This window comes from Bos mutus, chromosome X, assembly GCF_027580195.1.
Source record: "Bos mutus isolate GX-2022 chromosome X, NWIPB_WYAK_1.1, whole genome shotgun sequence".
NCBI classification, from domain to species: domain Eukaryota; kingdom Metazoa; phylum Chordata; class Mammalia; order Artiodactyla; family Bovidae; genus Bos; species Bos mutus.
The window spans coordinates 70,442,588-70,467,267 of NC_091646.1; the positions used below are offsets into that span (position 1 = coordinate 70,442,588).

A 24,680-nucleotide genomic window follows, 5' to 3' on the forward strand; every position below is an offset into this window, starting at 1 on the left:
CCAATTTCATGGTTGGTGATCAAGGGAAGTAAAACCTTATCAAGAAGAGAAAACAATGTGGTTTGGGGGGGAACTAAGTGGTTTGCCAAACCCAATATCCCTCTTTATTTCTTCCCAATGCTGCTGTTGACCTATAGAGTCTGTCTGAAATAGAACAGACCATTCTGTTGCTGCCCTGCCCGCGGGTCAAGTATATATTGTAACTCCTGGTTTCCTGAGCTTGCCAGTTGCTCTAGGGAAGAAATTCCCCTCTGTCTCTTAGGCAAGGGGAGGTGGCTTCCTTCTACATCCCACCTTGTCTGCCATTACAAGATCATGCTGCAAGCCAGGAACTAGCTGTGAGAACATAAGGCCTGAACTTTGTGGCAAGTTCTGGGTGGTCCTCGCTGTTGTAGGGGGAAGGGGGAGGGTATTAGTAGCTAGAAAAATTTGTTGTTATTTAGTCATAAAGTCATGGCAGACTCTTTTGTGACCCCATGGACTATAGCCAGCCATGGGTTGGGTTTTTCTGTCCATGGGTTTTTCCAGGCAAGAATACTGGAGCAGGTTGCCATTTTCTTCTCAGGGGATCGTCCCAACCTACAAATCGAACCCAGGTCTCTTGCATCTCCTGCATTGGCAGACGGATTCTTTACCACTGAGCCACCAGAGAAGCCCAAGAAAAGTTGGGGGAGCGGAATGAAAGAAACTAAGGGGTAAAGGGATAGTCTGCACAAGGTTTCTTCATGCAGCTTAAAAAAAAAAAAAAAAAGCCTCAGTCAGTTCATGCTGTGGGCCTAAACCAGTGCGGGAAAAGCAGGAACACAGGTGCCCTTTCTCCCAACCCTGGGATTCTGAAGGCAGAGCCGGTACAGGAGGTACAATGGAAAGAAATGCTTCATCCAATGAGACCTGTTAGAGTCAAAATAGGTGGTGGAGGAGCATATTGTTAAGAATAACCATTTCCCAAGCCCCTGCTCTCTGCCAGGCCCTTGCACACCATCTCCTGTAGACCTCAAAAGAACCCTGAGAGGTAGGTGTTATTTGCAACCCTCATGTCACAGATGAGGAAACTGAGGTAGACAAAGGTGAAGGGACTTATCTCAGTGTCACAAGGTTCATGTGGTGAGTACATGCCAGAGCTGGGAGTTTTGAGCCAGATCAAGCTGACTCCCTGGTGGCTCAGTGGTAAAGTCTGCCTGCAGTGCAAGAGATGCAGGAGGCGCAGGTTTGATCCCTGGGTCGGGAAGATCCCCTGGAGAAGGGAACGGCAACCCACTCTAGAATTCTTGCCTGGAGAATCCCATGGGCAGAGGAGCCTGGCAGGTTACAAAGAGTCAGACACGACTTAGCGACTAACACACATGCACACACACACACACGCACACACAGAGACACAAGCTGACTCCAGAGCCCATGTTTTTTCCCAGAAGCTTTGCTGCCTCAGATACAATTATAATTTTTCTTTCTGTGAGTGCTTTTAAGAAACAGAGAGATTGAAGATTGGTCTGACTTTTATTCTCCTCTAGCCCTTCTCTTCTTTCCTATAACTGACAACTCTTCTCCTCTCCTCCCTTCCCAGGGCTTTCAGTTGCCTCCAGATTTGTTCTGTTTCCCCCTCCTTACCTTTCTCTGGCTGCTTCCTCAAACCCCAAAGCGAACTTCAGCTGTTCTCTTCTCTCTGTCGTTTAGGGATGCCTCACAGACAGCCTGGCCACCCCTGAGTTTCTAGGTTCTTTTAGCTCTCCACCTCCCATCTTCTTGAGCCCTCTGGGACATAGCCAGAAGCTCCCTTTAGAGCACCTAAGGACCCTTGTGTGAGCACTGAGATCTCAATTTTTGCTCTCCGTTTAGAAAGAGCTGATCCCTATGTCAACATCAGTACCTCAAGGGTTTCATTTCAAAAACATTCATGGGAGTTACCTGATTTTGAAATCCAAACTGTTTTTGTGACTTTGGGTTAAAGTCCAGGTGTTGATATGCTCTGTGTTGCTCCAGGCATGTTTGGCTCCTGTGTTTAATTAGACAAGATTTCTCTGACCCTGTCTGGCTCTGCCCTTGTCCTCAGATCCAGATTTGCCCAAGCACTCAAGCACAGGTCAAAATCAGGAGATTGTCCTTAGTCCCTCCAACTAATATTATACCCACTTCTCAGACAGAGAAGGTGAGGCTCAGAGAAATTAAACAACTTACCTCAATGACAACTGCACTTCTGCTAAATGGTAGAGTCAAATTTCAAATTTGTTTTCCTCTGACCTCAAAGTCTTTGTACCTTGGCAGCCTTTCATCCTTTAAGGACACTGCATTCTGAGATCAATTAGATCTCAGAACTCAAAAACTGTTCTCCGCATTCCTTTCCACATGTGCCTGCATGCGTGTGTATGCGTGTACACACACACATTCAAGTCTATCTCTTTCTGCTCCTACCTCTTTCCTGTCCCTCCTTCCAACTATGGGAAATCCTTGTATCTTTTTGGTTTGGGAAAGAGGGGCCTGGCTTGGCTAAATGGGGTTACACTCAGCCTCAGACTCCATACTCCCTCCCCCATTTCACAGGCAGCCTCTGGCAAGAAAGGACAGGGGACGTTTTTTCAGATTTTCTTCTGAGTTTCCAGCTGCCTTCATCAATTTGGTGTGGCTAAGACCAAACCCCTCCATCCCTCTCCCTCTTCACCCGCTTCTCTTCCCTGCCTCCAGCCTGTGGTTCCACAGCACCTCAGTCACTGCACTGTTCCCTCCACACTGTCATATGTATCCTGTGGACAGGCTTGGGTCAGGGCCCGTCTAGCTCATTCCAGTTTTCTCCTTCTCTCGCTCTGCCATGATCTTTCCACATGGTAATATCAGCTCCCTTTCTCACTGTTGGGACTACACCCTTTTACTCCTCCATCAACTCTCTGACTTCCTGTTGCTCTCTACTTGGGCTTATTATAGCAGCCACCACTTAGGGAATACCTATTCTGTGCTAGGAGTAGTCTGTTCCTTAACTCTTATCCTCACAACAAACCTGTGAGCTGTGAGTTATTGTCTTCAGTTCACAGATGAAGCAATGGAGACTCAAAGAAGCTGAGTAATTTATCACACAGCTGGTAAGCCAGTGCTGGAACTCAGATTAAGGCTCATGTTGGCCCCTCATCAAAGCCTGGGTCCCTTCCCCATTGCTCTGCTGCATCCACCTCTATACTTCTCTCCATTCAAACCCATCTTGTCGCTATTCTCCTCTCATCTCATTTTCTAAGTCCGTGCATTCTGCCGTGCCATTCCCAACAGATGGAACAACTTTCAAACAACTAGGGGGCTACCCATCCTTTAGATCTCCCAGTCATCAGTTACTCCAAGCTCAGCTTGAGTCTCCCTGCCTCCCTCAAGAAAATGGAAATGCATGCTCCCAAACCTTGGCCCGGCTGGCTGGTCCTCTGTGCCTACCGAGTGTGCTGTATTCATCCGCCCGCAGCCCCTATGTTGGTTGCACGCCTGGTTAGCCTTCTAATCAGGGAAGGAAAACAGCACCTGGCAGTGCCCAGCGGCCCCCACTGAACCCTAACCCTGTGTGGCAGGAAATGTCTTAAAGATATAAACTTAGCCACCCTGAGCCTGGGGGCCCCCTCCAATCTTTCTGGGGATTTGACCCTGTGGGGATGAGGGTGATTCTTGCCTGGGCAAAAAAGAGTGAGAGCAGAAGCAACACTGAGCCTGGGAAAAGGATGAGATGGGGGCTACAGAGAAAGACTAAGCAAGCCTGGCACCCGGGTAGGAGGTGCCTCAGTCCAGCTCAGAGGGAAACACAGAAGGTATCTAAGTGGCTGAATGCTGAGCCCAGGAGAAGGCAAGACCCAAACCTCTCCCCAACCCCCACTTCTTCCCTCCTGGGCCACACCAGCCCCTGGGCCCACGTCCCTCAGCCCGCAGCTTCCTCACCTGGCTGCTGCTGCCCTTTCCCAGGGAATGTCTGCAGGCGTGTCTGCACTATGTCACTAGGTACTGTCAGCCCAGTCCAGGGGAGGGACAAAGAGCCCAGGGCTGGAGCCAGATATGGCCCACAGCCCAAGAGGAACCAGACAAACATTAACCAGCTCTACCTCCTCCCTCATACAATCATTAAATAAGATTGATCCCCTGAACTCCCGGTGACTTTGGAGAGACAAATCACATAGCCTGAAGTTACTGCCCCATCCCAGAGGAAGAGAGGCATCTTTGTCACCCATGTATGCATGTTCAGCCCAATCTGGGAGACGGAACTGGACCTGGGCCTCAGCCTTCAGCCTTCCCCCACCCACCGGCCACAGGTAGATCCGGTGTGTGGACGAGCTACAGAGAGGGCTCCTGCACTGGGTGCCATCCCTTCCAGCTCCCAACCTTGAAAATGCTGACTATGGGGAGAGAAAAAACAGCCATGGGCAATGGCTACTGGCCCCTTGAGGCCAAAGTGAGAGACAGCAGGGCTTCCCCCACATGGCAGTACCAGGGTTCTCTTGGGCTCTCTGCTTATTACCCATGCCCTAAGTGGCTAAGGATGGACCAGAGTGTTTCCAGTCCCATCCCACAACCCCCAAACCTCTTCCAAATTGCCTTCTACCCTCGGGGCCAAGGCAGTTGAGCCACAAAATGTACCGTGTGCAGCAACAGATCTTGGCAATCATTAAGGTAAACAGAGAATGTCAACCATTAACTGAGAGAGAAGTCCAGTCTAAAGGACAGTTTACCTGAAGACCCTGCTAATTCTGTGGCCCGGATGGCAGTGAAGAAATAACTGAAGTCAGCTTCACTGGTTCCCTGCCTTCTCTTCACTCCAGCCCGAGCTCACTGCCAGGAAGAGAGCCAGAACCCCGGCTTCCCTTGGCCATACCCGGGCATATAGGTACATTAATTGATAAATCTTTACTGGACACCTGTTGAGTACCCAGTACTGGTTACATGCCAGGGGCAGATGGCAAAAGAGGGGAAAACATTCTAGCTGTTCTTAAGGAATTTATCAACTTCCTGAGGAAATGAGACGAAGACTCAAAAGTTGCCAGGAAAATGTCGGTGCATGTTCAGTTATGTGGTTCTAACTTAGACTGCTGAGGGAGTTGGAAGAAGGGGAAGTGAAGTGAGAGTCGCTCAGTCATGTCAGACTCCTTGCGACCCCATGTACTATACAGTCTATGGAGTTCTCCAGGCCAGAATACTGGAGTGGGTAGCCTTTCCCTTCTCCAGGGGATCTTCCCAACCCAGGAATCAAACCCAGGTCTCCCGCATTGCAGGAAGATTCTTTACCAGCTGAGCCACAAGGGGAAGATGAAGATAAATTGAGATAATCAGGGAAGGCTTCCTGGAGGAGGTAAAGCTTGAGTGGAAAAGTGAAGGATGGGTGGGAATTGGAAAGGGGAAGGGTAGGGCTAGCTTTCCAGGAAGAGGAACACTGAGTAAAGGTACAAAGGTAGGAATGAGTGGGACATGACTGGGAGACAGAAAGGAGGCAAGACTGTGTTGGGTGGCTGTGGACAATACCAGCAGTCAGGTAAAGGGCTCAGAGCAGGAAAGATATTCAAAGTCAGGTCGGGAATTCCTTCAGTGAGTGTCTGGTAAACTTATAAGGCAAAACTAAGCTTGACACCATGGGGGTAGGCTGAGTGCCATTCTTTGGCACTTGGCAGTTCATGCTGAGCATTCAGGTTGGAGTGGATAACAAGGACTAGCATTTCTGGAGTACTTAATGGGTGAAAGGCAGTGTTCAAAGTGTTTTGCAAGTATTACTTGGATGCTCAAAATAGCTCTCTGCAGAAGGTGTTATTAATATTCCCATGTTACAGGGGAATTAAGGCATACAGAAATTAAGTGACGTGAGTGAGGTCACTCAACCAGCAAGTGACAAAGCAAGATTTGAACCCAGATAGTCTTGTGCCAGAGGTTGTTTAACCACAACATCAGAGTTGATGAGCTCTACAGGTTCCATGGAGAATCTGAGTGAGAACTGGTCCTTAACTCTAGAAGGTTCAAAACTAGCTGGAGAGATAAGATATATGCCCAAGTACCTACAACAAGGGATTATGTCCTGAATGACCTGTGTAGATACAAGGGGCCAGAAGGCATTCAGATGTAGGATTAAAAGGTACTTATTATTGGAAGAGACAGAGTTGGATGTAGATCATAAAGGAGATGGAGAGGCCAGCCATTCCAGGTGACAGGAAGCTGTGAGATGTGTTTAGGGAACGGTGGGCAGACCTGTTTGACCAGAAGAGAAAGCTCCTATAACAGAGCTCCTAGGAAGGGAAAATACAGGTCAATATCAGTGTGTACTCATTGTTTCTTAGAGTTCTGGCAGGGTTTCTCTAGGTGCTTATAGTTTTAGGCTACAGGAAGTCTTTTTGAGTAGCTTGTAGTGGTATAAAAAATACTGTTGCTAGAATTGACTTGTCCTCTGCCTGTTTATTGCTGCTTGAACACATCTTCTGGAAAGGGGACAGAAGAGAGAGCATGGGAGGGGAGGAAAATGGAGAGGAGAGGAGGAAAACTACTACAGCAAGCAGTGCAAATCCATTGGCTCCTGGTAAGCAGCTAAAATCAGCGTCTGCCTTGAATCCTAAGCAGCCTTTCTTCTCACAATGGACGTCTGGGGGGAATATTAAAAAAAATTATTTTTTACATCAGCCTGTTTACTTCCTCAAATTCACTCAGGAAGATCTTTATTAGATCTCAAAACATACAAGATAAGAGGTCTTAAACATAAGCCTGCTGTCTCCAGGATGGCTCAGATATTAGCCCAAACAAGGCCTTTCCTGTTCTGTCCCACCCAGGACCAGGACAGTTGCTGGAAGAAATTGATCACTTTATTTCAGAGCACATTTCTCCAGCAACATCGTCAGAGTTCAGAGGTTCTAAACTCATCAACAGAATCAGAAAGCCAGTGGGAGCTCTGCTCATTACATCCCGGAACAGCGCCAGCTGCCTCAGCCCAGCGAACTTAAGGCTTCCCTGGATGGTCTGCAGCAGCGCTGCCTCGCATGTGGAGTCCATCATCGAGCCTGTCCCTGGGCCTCATTACCAAACAAAATGTGGCATTTTCTATGGCTTTGATCAATGAGACAGCACTGCTGTATGGCTCAGAAATCAAAGGAGACAGCTTCCCATATAAATGTTGCTTAAGACACACAGGCCAAAAAGATCTTCCCAAATGGGTCCATAGGATTAAGGAAGTGGCTAACCCTGAAAATCTGCAGAACATTTCAAAAGTTCCCACCCCAGCTCAGGCTGTGGAAGGTTATGCAAACTGTTTCCAGTAAGGGCTGCTAGGGAAAGATGGAAGTTGTCCTGTATTAATAATTGCTCTTGGTTGTTACAAATCCTTTTTATTTATTTATTTTTAAATTACCTATTTATTTATTTGGCTGCACCAGGTCTTAGTTGCAGCATGCAGGATCTTTGATCTTCATTGACGCCTAAGGGATTTTTGGTTGTGACATGTGAACTCTTAATTGTGGCATGCAGGATCTAGTTTCCTGAGCAGGGATCAAACCTGAGCCCCCTGCATTGGGAGTGTGGAGTCTTAGTCACTGGACCACCAGAGAAGTCCCCACAGATCCTTTTTAAAAGATGTAATTGTATGAATGAGTTTGTGCCTCAGGAATTCATATTCTTAGAAGAGATCAAAAAGGGAGAGTTATCAGTATTTTTCCAAGGGGATTTCTGAAGAACTGACGCAGATAGTGCACCAATTCACTTGACGTTAAGCATATACCCTTTGCTCTCAGGACAGTTTGGAGCAGGGAACAAAGCAAAATTGCTTCAGCTGTCCTGCTCAAAAAACCTAAAAGTGTGAAATATCCTTAAACCAGCCCCATATTGTCAGGATGGTGCACTCATTCTACCAACAGTAAAGCCTAAAGGTGAGGTGGTGCTTCTTGGAGCTTATAGATTTCCTGGGAGTAAGAGCATTAAGCAGCACCGTATCTACTCCCTGCAGTTTGAAATTCTTTTTGCCCCTGCCTCCCTCATTTTTGTATTTTATTAAGACCCTGGACTTCCCTGATGGTCCAGTGGTCAAGAATCTGCCTTCTAACGCAGGGGGCACCAGTTTGATCCCTGGTCCCAGAAGATCCCAAATGCCACAGAGCAACTAAGCCCGTGAGCCACAACTCCTGAGCCAACACTGGAACTGCTGAAGCCCATGCACCTAGAGCCTGTGCTCTGCAACAAGAGAAGTCATCACAATGAGAAGCCAGGTGCACATGGCAACAATAGCCCTCCTGCTCGCTGCAACTAGAGAAAGCCTGTGTGTAGGCCCACCACAGCCAAAAAATAAAAGAATAAATCTTTTTTTAAGAGACTCAAACTCCTGGGGTTTAGGAATGGTCCTGTATTTCACTGATGTCTGATCACTGCACCAACGGAGAGTATGCTTGCGAAAGACCCCAGGAAATTCCACATCATTTCAGGTAGCCAAGTGAAACAAGCATAATGAGAAACTGGAACTGTTGGGCTCCTATCTTAATGTTACAGCTTGATGTCCATTTCCTGATTTTTCTGCTTTGGGGTACAAGGCACTGTAAGACCCAGGGAGCAGAGCAGGGGAAGAAAACTCCCAGGTTGCATCCAATCCCAAGGGTAGAAGTAGTGTGATAGGGTTGAGGAATCAGAGAGCAGTCCAGGTTGTAGCCAAAAAAAAAAAAAAAAAATGGAGCCAAGTGTCAAGTATGAAGGGTGAAGCAAAAAGCACACAGAAGAATTTAGCTTGTTCTGTTAATTGCCCAACCTGATGAGCTAACACCCTGCCCATTAAGCTGTTAATAATTTAGTACTTTCCAGTTTCCTTTCTTTATATACACACCTATCACTGAACTCATATTGTATATAAAGGGAACTTCTTTTTCATAGGATCTGTTTCCAGGACTTCCAATTAGAAACGTATTGGTTCATCACCCACCCCCTCAAACTGATAATCTAAATAAAACATGTAAATCAGACCCTAAATAGAAGCCCTGAGGCTCATCCTTTCTGTCTAATCTTTGGACTCCTCTGCCCTTCCCACTGTCAACCAAGTTTACCAACCATAACACCACAAATGCCTTATTGAGAATCCCCTTGTCTCAGCAATCAGCCACTCTGCCCCTGTTATTTCTTTGAACCACTCAGCACTGCTAGGTCAATACCTAGGGGAGTGTCAGGCTGTTGATGACATCCTGAAAGCAAAGGCTTCTGCTAACAAGTATTGTTCATAGGAGGGATGAAAGGCTATCTAGGTAGGAAACCCAGACATTTTTCTCCCTATTTTACCTGCCCCAACTGACTCTGTTGACAGTTAAAGGGCTGATTCCTAGGCCCATTCAGATCCCTGAAATCATGAATTTTGACTGCTTTTTTATTCCATTTTGGTTCATTTGGTTGCTTTTTCCTCCTATAAAACACAAGGATGATTGAGCTACTTCACTGTTTCCTAGGAAATGGGTGTTCAGTGGCATTGGATTTGCCAGCATGAGGGCACTTTTCAGAGTGTCAAGCAGTTATTGATTGCTGAATCTGTGTTAGTGCTTTAATAAACATAAACTGCTCTTTCTCACTGTTGACATTTCACCTCACAGTGTTGGGGATGGGTTGAGCCGTAGCATGCACTGAGGTTTGGCATTATTCCTAGCGAACAACATTGTCTACGAAACTGAGCTCCGCACCTTGATAAAGAAGCCCTGACTGTTATCACATGAGTCACTAGAACTTCCACAATGATTTCATACTTATCACAGGCTTTTGGGAAGGGCTCTTTCCCAAGTATTAACCCACACTCTAAATTGTGTAGCCACATATGTAACACTGGAGTGTTTCACTCAGTTCCAATGATGCTAAGTTTGTCTCTGAGCCCAGAAGAGCAATTTCTGATGCTGATTTCCTGATGGCTCCTGCTTCCAATTCCATACTATGCTGTACCCCTTATACTGAAAATCTGAGTATCAGAAAACCATCATAACTTACCTCTCTTCAGGATGCTCAAAGCCACCACACATAGTGTAAGAATCTTAAACTGAATGGTATCTGAGACTGGGCTTCTACCCTATCTGTTTTCCTTCTTAACCACATTTTTTGATATGTCTATACTTGCCATCTATACTTCTTTATCTGGTATTCACTTTTCAGTTTCACTCCAATCCAGCTTCTGCACCTGCTCCCTACTCCATTGAAATAGTTTTCACCAAGGTCACTTTGTTACTAAATCCATTGGACATTCCTCAGAACTAGTCTTACTGACTCTGAGATGTTGGATTCACTTGACCACTCCCACCTTCTCTAAACTTTCTTCTTTGATTTTTCCATATATAAATATATAGCCTCATCCTGTGGCATGTGGGGTCTTAGTTCCCCAACCAGGGATTAAACCCGTGCTTCCTGTATTGGGAGTGCAGAGTTTAAACCACTGGACTTCCAGGGATGTCCTTCCCTTTTATATTAATCTTTATGTTTGCTGTTACACAAGCAATGTATGTTCCTTATGGAAAACTGGAAAATACCAAAACAATTCATAGGATAATAATAAAAATAATCTGTAGCATCACCATCCAGAGATAAGCATTACTACAAGGTGTGAAACCTTACAGTCATTTTTCAATGAAAATATATACTTATACTTTTATAAAATTGTCATCATATACTACATATTATTTTTATTGAGATATAACATTTTATTAACTCTAGGTGTACAGCATAATGATTCAATATGTGTATACATTGTGGAACGATCACTACAGTCACTCTAGTTAACATCCATCACCACAGAATTTTTTTCTTGTGATGAGAATTTTTAAGATCTACTCTTAACAACTTTCAAATATACAATACAGTATTATTTCTACATTTACCATGCTGCTCATTACATCCCCATGACTTATTCATTTTGTAACTGCAAATGCATACCCTTTGATTCCCTTCACACTTTTGCCCACCTTCCACCCCCCACCTCTGGCAATCATCAATCTGTTCTCAGCAATGCATACTGTTCTATATCCTCTTTCACTTGCTATTATATCATGTTTAAAGATATCGCTTGCCTTTTGGAAATGAAGTTATGATAAACCTAAACAGCTTATTAAAAAGCAGAGACATTACTTTGCCAACAAAGGTCCGTCTAGTCAAAGCTGTGGTTTTTCCAGTAGTCATGTATGGATGTGAGATTTGGGCCATAAAGGCGGCTGGGTGCTGAAGAACTGATGCTTTTGAATTGTGGTGTTGGAGAAGACTCTTGAGAGTCCCTTGGACTGTAGGGAGATCAAACGAGTCAATCCTAAATCAATCCTGAATATTCATTGGAAGGACTGATATTGAAGCTGAAGCTCCAAAACTTTGGCCACCTGATGAGAAGAGCCAACTCATTGGAAAAGACCCTGATGCTGGGAAAGATTGAAGGCAAAAGGAGAAAGGGACGACAGAGGATGAGATGGTTGGGTGGCATCACTGACTCAATGGACATGAATTTGAGCAAGCTCTGGGAGATGGTGAAGGACAAGGGAGCCTGGTGTGTTGTAGCCCATGGGGTCACAAAGAGTTGAACACGACTTAACTACTGAACAACAACAAAGATGTCTCTAAATATTTTTCTAAAGTGTATTTTTTAATGGCTACAGAATCTTTTTTGAATTTTCTTACACTTTTCTCTTCAGGTCTCTCTCTTGTCTAACTGATTGCTCCATGCTTTTCTTTTACTCTGTCCCTTAAATGTTGATGTTCCTCAGAGTTCTAGTCCCTCTGTTCCTGTCACTTTTCAGGCTCTCCCTGAGTAGGCTCATCTAACCCATGGCTTCAACTACAGATAGATTCAAATCTGTATTTTCAGGCCAGACCTCACTCCTGGTCTCCAAATATGTATATGATGTTCATCTCATCTCTTCTGCCCCCAAATCTGCTGCCCCTCCAGTGTTCCCTCATCCCATTGAATGGTCTCATATCCACCCAATAGCTCAAGCCAGGAATCTACGGACTCAGCACTAGCTTCCTCCCCTTGCTTAGCCTCCTTTAACTCTGTATTTGATAAATAACTGAACCCTGTAGGTTTTGCTTCCTCATATCTTTCAGGTCCTTTTCTTTCTTTCTATTCCACTTCCACTGCCCTGGTATAGACTACAATAATTTTACAATTGGGTTAGTAAAACAGTTTCCTGTCTCCCTTCCTCCATTCCTGGCCTCTTCCAATCCATTCTCCAAATTTTCCTTAGAGTGGCCTTTCTAAAATATATATCTGATCATACCCCTCCCCTGCTTCAAATTCTCCATTGGTTCCTCATTGCTTTTAGGATAAAATCTGCCTATAATACCTCTTCCTCATTTCTTTGCCAACTCTCCATTCCTTGAAACTCAGCTCACATAGTCTGCTCTTCACATACAAAGGCTGAGGAGTGGAGAGAGGTAGCCAGTGGCCTTTTATGCTAAATTCAGGAGTTAAGGTTTTGTTCCATCCACTTTCTCTCTCCCTTAGTTTCTCCTCTGTACTGTATATCTCTGCGATAGCACTTATCGGAGTCCACCATATTGTCTGGTTAGTTATGTGTCTTCTCTATTAGGATAACACTTTAAAAAAGTATTTGACTGTACTGGGTCTTAGTTGTGGGATATAGTTGCGGGATATAGACATGTGGGATATAGTTCCTAACCAGGCATCCAGTCCATGCCCCCTGTACTGGGAGTGTGGAGTTTTAACCACTGGTCCACCAGGGAATTTCTTAGAATAACAATTTTTTTAAGGGCACATTCCATTCAAATCTGCATCAGTACCCATGTACCTTACATGTAGTAGGTGTTTAGAAAAATTTTGATGAATGATAATTGATAACGATGGAGGTGGCCAACAAAGAAATGAACTTGAGGTTTTCAACCTGTCCTTAAACTGTCAACATGAGAATGCAGGAAATTCCCGAGATTCAGTGGTTAGGACTCTGTATTCTCACTGCTGAGGGCCTGAGTTCAATCCCTGGTCTGGGAACTAAGATCCCACAAGCCACAAGGTCTGGCCAAAATGAGAATGCAAGTCATCTTTTATCTTGCCATTACTCTAGAAATAGGATGATCTGCACAGAGGCCTTAGCTGAAAGCTGTGTCCAATGCTACTGAGAGACCATTAAGAACCTACTTGGCCTGCCTTACCCCTCACAATTACCCACTCTTCCAAGGGAAGTGATCCAGGGAGCTTGATCAAGAATCCTTTTCCATACTACACAGCCATAAAAAAGAATGAAATAATGCCATTTTCAACAACATGGCTGCAACTAGAGATTATCATACTAAGTGTGGAAAATTCTTCAAGAAATGGGAATACCAGGCCACCTGACCTACCTCCTGAGAAATCTGTCTGCAGGTCAGGAAGCAACAGTTAGAAATGGACATGGAACAACAGACTGGTTTCAAATCGGGAAAGGAGTATGTCAAGGCTGTATATTGTCACCCTGCTTATTTAACTTATATGCAGAGTACATCATGAGAAACGCTGGGCTGGAAGAAGCACAAGCTGGAGTCAAGATTGCCGGGAGAAATACCAATAACCTCACATATGCAGATGACACCACCCTTATGGCAGAAAGCGAAGAAGAACTAAAGAGCCTCTTGATGAAAGTGAAAGAGGAGAATGAAAAAGTTGGCTTAAAACTCAACATTCAGAAAACTAAGATCATGGCATCTGGTCCCATCACTTCATGACAAATAGATGGGGAAACAGTGGAAACAGTGACAGACTTTATTTTGGGGGGTTCCAAAATCACTGCAGATGGTGATTGCAGCCATGAAATTAAAAGACCCTTGCTCCTTGGAAGTAAAACTATGACCAACCTAGACAGTGTATTAAAAAGCAGAGACATTACTTTGCCAACAAAGGTCCATCTAGTCAAAGCTATGGTTTTTCCAGTAGTCATGTATGGATGTGAGAGCTGGACTATAAAGCAAGCTGAGCACTGAAGAAAGGATGCTTTTGAACTGTGGTGTTGGAGAAGACTCTTCAGAGTCCCTTGGACTGCAAGGAGATCCAATCAGTCCATCCTAAAGGAAATCAGTCCTGAATATTCATTGGAAGACTGATATTGAAGCTGAAACTCCAATATTTTGGCCACCTGATGCGAAGAACTGACTCATTTGAAAAGACCCTGATGGTGGGAAAGATTGAAGGCAGGAGGAGAAGGGGATGACAGAGGATGAGATGGTTGGATGGCATCATGGACTCAATGGACATGAGTTTGGATGAACTCCGGGAGTTGGTGGTGGACAGGGAGGCCTGGTGTGCTGCGGTTCATGGAGTCACAAAGAGTCGGACACGACTGAGAGACTGAACTGAACTGAAATCAAAAAGAGAAAGATAAATACCATATGATATTACATATGTGTGGGATCTGAAATATGACACAAACAATCATATGTATGAGACAGAAACAGAATCACGGATGTAGAGAACAGACTGGTGGTTGCCAAGGCAGAGGGGACTGGGGGAGGGATGGAGTGAGAGACTGGGGTTAGCAGATGTAGTTTTTATATACAGAATGGATAAACAACAAGGTCCTACTCTACAGCACAGAGAACTATATTCAATATCCTATGATAAACCTTAATGGAAAATAATATAAAAAGAATATATATATATCTGAATCACTTTGCTGTACAATAGTAATTAGCACAACATTATACATCAACTATACTTCAATTGACAGAAAGAATCCTTTTCCAGGGAAAGATTAACTCATGGATCATGGGAACCTCCCTATGCAAATGGCTCCAAAGACATTCTACTTCTACCTTCTCCCCTCTTTAGCACCAGTCACTGCTCTCTCTAGCTATTTGTAAACCAGCTGGCAAGGAACAATGGACCTGCATTGATCTCAGCTTATTTTAAAGAATGTGTGGTTAAGAATTTTATCTGAGTTGTCTCACCTCTCCTACCTTATCACCCTCAAGCAAACTGTCAGGTTGAACCAAGGCTTCCTGAAGCACTTTGTTGAAGATCGGCCAGTAGGGTTTCCCAGATTTTTCTTCTCTCAACATGTCACTCCATGTTCAGCAACAGGAGTTGGTCTTGCTGAATTACTAATGAGGGGATGTCTCAAGACTTGGCTCCACAGTTTTCCTCTCCTTTCCTTTCCTTTCAATAAATATCTGTTAAGTACCTATTGTGTGCCAAGAACTCTCTTGGGTCCATGGAGGATGCAAAGATGAATGAGACAAGTCTCATTAGTAGGTTAAATAATCAGCTTGAATATAAGGTAAGTGAAATAAGTGTTAAACCGAAGTATAAGCAATATGTTGTGGGAACACAGGTGAAAAAAAGGGAGACAGGAACTCACTAAACACTCAGCTATGTTGTCAATTCCTGTAACATACGTTATCATAAAGATTAATTCTGACTGGGAGAATCTGAAAAGTATTCATGCACTAGGACATTTAATTGGGCCCTGAAAAATGAATAAGAATTTGACAGGAAGAAAATCAAAGACATTCAAAGTTGAGAGAACACTATGTAAAAAGGCAGCAGGGCATGAAAGTGCATGAGTTGTTCAAAGAACACAGAGTTTTGGGCACGGCTGGGTCATGAAGTATAATAAGGGTAGTATGGGTAATGAAGCATGGAAAGGTGGGCTGGCAGCACATTTTGGAGGAGTTTTGATACCTAGCTTGGACATCTGAGACTTCCCTGGTGGCTCAGATGGTAAAAGCGTCTGCCTACAATGCAGGAGACCCAGGTTCGATCCCTGGGTTGGGAAGATCCCCTAGAGAAGGAAATGGCAACCCACTCCAGTACTATTGCCTGGAAAATCCCATGGACAGAGGAGCCTGGTAGGCTATAGTCCATGGGATCACAAAGAGTCGGACACGACTGAGCGACTTCACTTTCGGACATTTGAATTTTATATAGTAGGCGAGGAGGAACCACCAAAAACTTTCCAATGAGGGGAATGACAAGATGGAAATGAAGCTTTAGGGAGATTAACTTGGCAGGATGAACTGGGGATGGGGTAAAGGAAAGGTTGCAAGAGTAGGTAGAAGGCTGTGTCAATAATCCAGGCACAAAGTTATAAATATTCAGTCTTGGGAAGTGGCAGTGGTGACAGGTCCAATACGACAGCAAGAGGCAACATGGTGCAGGACAAAGCACATTGACTTGGAGCTCCAGTAGTCCTGGGTTCCAGTCCTGACTCATATTTACAGGCTGTGGGGATTTACCTTTCAGGGATTCAGATTTCTTTTCTGAAAAAGGTGAAGCTTTGGGAAATAATTATCTTTAAGTTCTCTTCTAGCTCTAATGGCCTCTGGTTCAAAATAAGTCACTTGTCCAATATCACAGAACCATTATTTGGTCCCAGGCAGTCTTGTCCCTACAGGCAGTGTGCTTAACTCCTGCACTACATGGACATTTATATAGGACCAATTGACCAGATTTGATAAGGAATTAGCTGACTAGGAGAATGAAGGCAGCATTGATATGGTAATGGAGTCAGAGGGAAGCTAGCGTTGTAGGGAAAGATGATATTTCAGACATGCTAAGTATGAGGTATTGGTGGAACATCTGACTAACTATTGAAAGGGTGGGATAGCAGCTCTGGAGAGAGGCAAGGATGGGAGATTTCAAGCTGGCAATCAAAAAACCTAAAAGCAATCCTAGAAACTGTGCAAAAAGATGAGTTTTTAGAAAGAGAAAGTGAGTATAGGAGGGCAAAGAGCAAAGAACTGTGGGAAGTGAGAAAAGGGTGGAAATAAAGACAAGGAAGGAACAATTGACTGTGAACCTTGAACAAGCTACTTCCATTTCCTAGCTCTTTTGTCTCCTCATTTGTAAAATGAAGGAGTTGGCACAAGTAAGCGATAAGGCTGAGACGTTCTATGCATAATCAGAGAAGACAGAAGAGAACAGAATGCCATGGAAACTGAAGAAGAGAGTTTCTAAAAGAAGGTTTGAAGAGGTCACTTGCATCTAATGGTGCAGAGGTGTCAGGAATTAAGGATTTAGATGAAGCCACTGCATTTAGCAGTTTAAAACGATCCTCTCAAAGGTAAGACTTCTCTCTCTCACACACACCACTACTTTTCTGTACACTTTCTCCTACCACTTCTAAGCGCAAATATTCTGCAAAGTTCCGTTCTCTGCCCTTCACAGCAGTGCAACCACTCTCCAAAGTAATAAGGTATATCAAAAATCTCTGGTCCATATTTTCTTTTTGCACTTCAGTTCACATTTCTAATTGCCTATTGGGCACTTCCATCAGTGACTGCAATTTAGCTGGCAGTAAAAATAATAGTATTAAACATAATCACTAACATTTATTGAGTACTTAATCTTGTTTTGTCCTATACAGTAGGCATTATCCCTATTATGCAGATGAGGAAACTGAGGTTCAGAAATATTAAATAATGTGTCTGTGCTTGCTCAGTCATGTATGATTCTTTGCGACCCTATGGACTGTAGCCCATGAGGCTCCTCTGTCCATGGGATTCTCCAGGCAAGAATACTGGAGTGGGTTGCCATGCCCTTCTCCAGGGGCTCTTCCTGACTCAGGGATCAAACCCGCGTCTCTTGAACCTCCCGCATGGGCAGGAGGATTCTTTACCACTAGCGCCACCTGGGAAGCCCAATGTTTCTAAGAGCACGCAAATGGAATGTTGCAGAACCAGAATTCTTCCTGATTCCAGAACTCAAGAGATTAATAATTTCACTATGATCAATCACCAAGTCATCATCTTTATTTCCTAAATTAGCTCAAATGCCTTGCTTTGCTGTTTGTTTCATTCTCCTCCAACATTTTGCCACCCTCTTAGAATAGGCGCTCATCCTCGTTTACTCAGAAAGTTATGGAAGTCTCTCAGTGTCTCTTCCCACTTGCAGTTGGACTCTTTCAATTCTGGACATGTGACTGATCTAGTTTAAAATAACTCTGGAAGCTTCCCATTATCTCTGTTAAAGTCCAAACTCACTAACATGCCCTTTATCTGCACTGAGCCACAAGTCATCCCCAAACATGGCAGAGACATTTCTGTCTACAAGCTCTTGCCTTTGTATCCCTCTACTTAGAACGCCCTCTCCACCCTCCACCAGGAGAATTTTCACTCATCTTTCAAATCCCAGCTCTAAAGTCATTTCCTCTGTCAGGATTTCTCAGATTCCCAACCCCTTCCGATAGAAATTATTCTTCCCTCATCTAAGCCCCTAGACCTCTTTGTCTGTCTCCTATTGTGTTATCGGCACCTTGGGGACAGTGACCTCACCTTGATCTTCTTCATATCCCCAAGAGCCAAGGCACCCAATAATATGTTCTCCGGAGTTGGAAGAAATTGTAATACTCACCTTCTGTATATTTGTTATTTAACACATGGTAACTGGTATTGTGGGCTTCCTTGGTGGCTCAGCGGTAAATAATGTGCCTGCAATGCAGGAGACCTGCGTTTGATCCTTGGGTCAGGAAGATCCCTTGGAGGAGGGCATGGCAGCCCACTCTAGTATTCTTGCCTGGAGAATCCCATGGATAGAGGAGCCTGGTGGGCCACAGTCCATAGGGTCACAAAGAGTCAGACATGACTGAAACAACTAAGCACAGACACGACTGAAGCGAGACTGAAGTGACTTAGCACACACACAACTAGTGTTGCTATTGTGAAAAGAACTACCCAGATTCCGATTTTCAGAAAAAATAGTTAACAATGACATCTTCACATCATAGTTCAGTCTCTGCATTCTGGTCTCTGCCCCAACCATCAGCTTTCATTATGCTGATAAGTGGTTTCCATATTAGAAAAGCTGCAGACATACTTCAGAGGGAACTTGTCAGTAGTGTGTGATGCTAAGAACAAATCTCATTTCTAGAAAATTATTCTTTCTTTGGTTTCCATTATATCATGCTCATGATTTTTGTCTGCACTGTCCTCCTTGGGCTCCTCTGTAGATGTTCCCCAGAGGTCTAGCCTCGGTGTCTTCTTTTGTGTGTCTGTGTGTGTGTGAAAAAGTCTCTTTAAGAAAAAAGTTCAGTTAACAAAAAAATTTAACAAGTTTCACTTAGCAAAATACACCTGAAAGGAAATCACAGTACAAAGAAAGTTGTTAGTCAAGGCCTCACCAATTCCTACAGTATTAGTGATGTGTCTCAATTTTCAAAACAAATTTTTAAAAAGCTTAAACTTAACCTAAGAAATTTTAAATGAAAGTAAACTAGAATGAACAAACATGAGAAATGTCCTCTTTGAATTAAGGACCTAGCACCTTGAGTTTTCCAAAAAAGCACGCCTCCCCAATGTGTACACGATGATGCGGTGTAAAAGATCCACATTTAACGTACTTAAAACTACTTTAACTCAGATAACATCACTCCAGAAGTACACTACCAAAATGTTAATCAAGAAAAGCTGAAAATGGTTTTAGTTTATTCAATATCTCATGCTAGAAGAAAGTTTGCATGAAAAAACACTTAAGAGGTAATTTTTTAATCCAGATTTCACAAACTCATGGTGCAAAATGGGTCCCCTAGCTTGCTCTAGAGTAGTAACTGTTTTTCACTGCTTGTTGGCTGCCTGTGAAAACTTGACTGAAATAACTCAAAAGCTACTACAAAACTAGTCATATCTACCCATGCTGTTCTGGGCACCATAGCCAGCCCCATAACGGCCACTTACAGACTGGCTCTCAAGACCACTGTAAGTGGACTGGGTTGACACTCCCATGTCTTGCATCATCTGGCTGCTATATGACCCGTTGCTGGCCCCTGTTGTGGAATTCAAGAAAAGTTCTATGTATCTATGTTGCATGTTTGCCCTGTTTTTGGACATGGCCACCATGGCTTCTTCATGAGTGGCAAACTCAACATCAGCTTCACTGGTCACTCTTCCATCAGGGCCAATCTCAATGTGGACTCTCACAGGGTTGAGCAGGGAGAAGTTGTAAATGTCATTCTTTGTGGCTTTGTAAGGCAGCCCTCTCATATGGACGCAGTGTCCAGTGGTGCTCTGGACAGTGAACTCACCATCTCTATACCTGTGGTCGTATATCTCAAACAGACAGTAACTGAGGTCTCTCCCAAACAGGTCGGTGGTGAAGCCATAGCCATCACCGAGGCTGCTGTACTCCTCATGACCCCCATAGCCTGCACTGTAGGCACCAGACCTCATCCTCTCCAGGCCTGCCTGCTTGATGATGCCAGTATACCTCCTGGCTGTGCCAGGGCGGTCATAGGGCCCTGGCAGCTGCACTGACATGAACTTCAGTGGGGGATCCAAGTATGACCTAACTCCCTCCTGACTGCTGTTGAACACCTCAATATACCTGTGCCCTATTCTCTTCTTGAAGAGATCTCTAGTCTTTCCCATTCTGTTGTTTTCCTCTGTTTCTTTGCATTGATCGCTGAGGAAGGCTTTCTTATCTCTCTTTGCTATTCTTTGAAACTCTGCATTCAGACGCTTATATCTTTCCTTTTCTCCTTTGCTTTTGGCTTCTCTTCTTTTCACAGGTATTTGTAAGGCCTCCCCAGACAGCCATTTTGCTTTTTTGCATTTCTTTTCCATGGGGATGGTCTTGATCCCTGTCTCCTGTACAATGTCACGAACTTCCGTCCATAGTTCATTGGGCACTCTATCTATCTATCAGGTCTAGTCCCTTAAATCTATTTCTCACTGCCACTGTATAATCATAAGGGATTTGATTTAGGTCATACCTGAATGGTCTAGTGGTTTTCCCTACTTTCTTCAATTAAGTCTGAATTTGGCAATCAGGAGTTCACGATCTGAGCCACAGTCAGCTCCCAGTCTTGTTTTTGCTGACTGTATAGAGCTTCTCCATTTTTGGCTGCAAAGAATATAATCAATCTGATTTTGGTGTTGACCATCTGGTGATGTCCATGTGTAGAGTCTTATCTTGTGTTGTTCGAAGAGAGTGTTTGCTATGACCAGTGCGTTCTCTTGGCAAAACTCTATTAGCCTTTGCCCTGCCTCAGTCTTTACTCCAAGGCCAAATTTGCCTGTTACTCCAGGTGTTTCCTGACTTCCTACTTTTGCATTCCAGTCCCCTATACTGAAAAGGACATCTCTTGGGGTGTTAATTCTAAAAGGTCTTGTAGGTCTTCATAGAACTGTTCAACTTCAGCTTCTTCAGCGTTCCTGGCTGGGGCATAGACTTGGATTACTGTGCTACTGAATGGTTTGCCTTGGAAACGAACAGAGATCATTCTGTCGTTTTTGAGATTGCATCCAAGTACTGCATTTCAGACTCTTTTGTTGACCATGATGGCTACTCCATTTCTTCTAAGGGATTCCTGCCCACAGTAGTAGATATAATGGTCATCTGAGTTAAATTCACCCATTCCAGTTCATTTTAGTTTGCTGATTGATGTTCACTCTTGCCATCTCCTGTTTGACCACTTCCAATTTGCCTTGATTCATGGACCTAACATTCCAGGTTCCTCTGCAATATTGCTCTTTACAGCAATGGACCTTGCTTCTATCACCAGTCACATCCACAACTGGGTATTGTTTTTGCTTTGGCTCCAATCCTTCATTCTTTCTGGAGTTATTTCTCCACTGATCTCCAGTAGCATATTGGGCACCTACTGACCTGGGGAGTTCCTCTTTCAGTATCCTATCATTTTGCCTTTTCATACTGTTCATGGGGTTCTCAAGGCAAGAATACTGAAGTGGTTTGCCATTCCCTTCTCCAGTGGACAACATTCTGTCAGATTTCTCCACCATGACCCGCCTGTCTTGGGTGGTCCCACACAGCATGGCTTAGTTTCTTTGAGTTAGACAAGGCTGTGGTCTGTGTGATAAGCTTGACTAGTTTTCTGTGATTATGGTTTCAGTGTGTCTGCCCTCAGATGCCCTCTCGCAACACCTACGGTCTTACTTGTGTTTCCTTACTTTGGACATGGGGTATCTCTTCACGGCTGCTCCAGCAAAGTGCAGCTGCTGCTCCTTACCTTGCAAGAGGTGTATCTCTTCACCACCACCCCTCCTGACCTTGAACGTGGAGTAGCTCCTCTCGGGCCTCCTGCACCTGCCCAGCCACCGCTCCTTGGACGTGGAGTTGCTCCTCTCCGTCGCCGCCCGTGGCCTCCGGCGGTGGGTAGCTCCTCTTGGCTGCTGCCTTTGGCCTTGGGCGGGGAGTAGCTCCTTGCGGACACTGCCCCTGACCTCGACGTGGGCTAGCTCTTCTCGGCTGCAACTGCGCCGTCGCAGACTGGCACTTGGCCGCCGCCCCTGACCTCAGATGTGAGGTAGCTCCTCCTGGACGCCGCCCCTGACCTCGGATGTGGGGTAGCTCTTCCTGGATGCCGCCCCTGACCTCCACGTGGGCTAGCTCCTCCCAGACGCCCCCCCTGACCTCCACGTGGGCTAGCTCCTCTTGGCCGTTCCTGCACCATTGCAATCTGGCACTTTCGGCCACTGCCCCTGACCTCAGGCATGGGGTAGCTCCTCCCAGCCACAGCCGCTGACCTAGGGCATGGGGTTAGCTCCTCTTGGCTGCTGCCCCTGACCTCGGACGTGGGAACATTTCATGCAAAGATGGGCTCGATAAAGGACAGAAATGGTACAGACCAAAGAGAAGCAGAAGATATTAAGAAGAGGTGACAAGAATACACAGAAGAACTGTACAAAAAAGATCCTCACGACCAAGATAATCACGATGGTTTGATCACTCACCTAGAGCCAGACATCCTGGAATGTGAAGTCAGGTGGGCCTTAGAAAACATCACTACGAACAAAGCTAGTAGAGGTGATGAAATTCGAGTTGAGCTAGTTCAAATCCTGAAAGATGATGCTGTGAAAGTGCTGCACTCAATATGCCAGCAAATTTGGAAAACTTCAGCAGTGGCCACAGGACTGGAAAAGGTCAATTTCATTCAATCCCAAAGAAAGGCAATGCCAAAGAATGCTCAAACTACCGCACAATTGCACTCATCTCACACGCTAGTAAAGTAATGCTCAAAATTCTCCAAGCCAGGCTTTAGCAGTACGTGAACCATGAACTTCCAGATGTTCAAGCTGGTTTTAGAAAAGGCAGAGGAACCAGAGATCAAATTGCCAACATCTGTTGGGTCATCGAAAAAGCAAGAGAGTTCCAGAAAAACATCTGTTTCTGCTTTATTGACTATGCCAAAGCCTTTGACTGTGTGGATCACAATATACTGTGGAAAATTCTTCAAGAGATGGGAATACCAGACCACCTGACCTGCCTGTTGAGAAACCTGTATGCAGGTCAGGAAGCAACAGTTAGAACTGAACATGGAACAACAGACTGGTTCCAAATAGGAAAAGGAGTACGTCAAGACTGTATATTGTCACCCTGCTTATGTAACTTATATGCAGAGTACATCATGAGAAACGCTGGGCTGGAAGAAGCACAAGGTGGAATCAAGATTGCCGGGAGAAATATCAATAACCTCAGATATGCAGATGACACCACCCTTATGGCAGAAAGTGAAGAGGAAAGTGGAGAGTGAAAAAGTTGGCTTAAAGCTCAACATTCAGAAAATGAAGATCATGGCATCTGGTCCCATCACTTCGTGGGAGATAAATGGCGAAACAGTGGAAACAGTGTCAGACTTTATTTTGGGGGGCTCCAAAATCACTGCAGATGGTGATTGCAGCCATGAAATTAAAAGACGCTTACTCCTTGGAAGGAAAGTCATGATCAACCTAGTAGCATATTCAAAAGCAGAGACATTACTTTGCCAACAAAGGTCCGTCTAGTCAAGGCTATGGTTTTTTCAGTGATCATGTATGGATGTGAGAATTGGACTGTGAAGAAAGCTGAGTGCTGAAGAATTGATGCTTTTGAACTGTGGTGTTGGAGAAGAGTCTTGAGAGTCCCTTGGACTGCAAGGAGATCCAGCCAGTCCATTTTAAAGGAGATCAGTCCTGGGTGTTCTTTGGAAGGAATGATGCTAAAGCTGAAACTTCAGTACTTTGGCCACCTCATGAGAAGAGTTGACTTATTGGCAAAGACTCTGATGCTGGGAGGGATTGGGAGCAGGAGGAGAAGGGGACGACAGAGGATGAGATGGCTGGATGGTATCACCGACTCGATGGACGTGAGTTTGAGTGAACTGGAGTTGGTGATGGACAGGGAGGCCTGGTGTGCTGCAATTCATTGGTCGCAAAGAGTCAGACATGACTGAGCGACTGAACTGAACTGAAATGATTCTCTTCTTATTCTTCCCTAGAGCCTTCTCTGCTAACTCCTGTGAAGCAAACTGCACAAAGGCTTCCCCTGTAGTCTTGCCCTCAGGGTCCACAGGCAGTGTGATCCTGTTTGGCATGATTTCCAACCCTGAGAAGAACTGAATGATGTCCTCCTTGTGCATCCAAACGGGAGTCCTCGAAGTCTAACGAAACCATCACTGGAAGAGTCACCACTGTTTGGACCACTGTGCTTCAACACCAATTCCATCTCGGTTCTGTGGGACTTGAACACTTCAATGTACCAATGTCCCATGCTTACCCTGTCTTTTTTAAGGGCCATTTTTACATCATCTGATTGAAGTTCAAGAAAAAGTTGATTGAACAAAAAGTTCAACAAAAGTTGATTGAAGTTCAACTTCTGATTGAAGTTCGCCACTCTGCCTGCCTTCTGTACTGTAGATAAAATGAACACATGTGACCCCATCACGGATCATGCAGTTGGAGAGGAAATTCTGCACATCCTTAACAGAGCAGGACCAGGGCAGGCCATGGAGCTTGACCAGAAAGCCTTCATCTCTCTCAGGGCCTAACATCATGGACACTTGACAGAACAGACG

The 24,680-nt window shown here is 44.7% G+C and overlaps 2 protein-coding genes and 1 non-coding gene across 4 annotated transcripts in view; 1 reads left to right on the top strand and 2 right to left on the bottom strand.

The window, feature by feature from the left end:
- GJB1 (gap junction protein beta 1) overlaps positions 1–24,680 on the bottom strand; it is a 37,430-nt gene that overhangs the window by 2,822 nt on the left and 9,928 nt on the right. Inside the window, exon 1 of one of the 2 annotated variants that reach the window (XM_014479801.2) lies at positions 1,606–1,716. The exons of the other annotated variant lie outside the window; for it this stretch is intronic. The gene's annotated coding sequence lies outside the window, so the exon portion shown is untranslated. Of the gene's footprint in view, positions 1–1,605; positions 1,717–24,680 lie in introns of those variants that run through there. 2 annotated transcript variants of the gene reach the window in all.
- TRNAC-ACA (transfer RNA cysteine (anticodon ACA)) lies at positions 15,599–15,671 on the top strand. The gene has a single exon. It is a non-coding gene; the product is annotated as a tRNA-Cys (tRNA).
- On the bottom strand, positions 19,507–24,659 carry LOC102265531 (heterogeneous nuclear ribonucleoprotein F-like). The gene is given in 4 exon segments (XM_014479799.2): positions 19,507–20,226; positions 24,075–24,241; positions 24,244–24,438; positions 24,494–24,659. Coding segments are annotated over 4 exon segments (1,248 nt in total).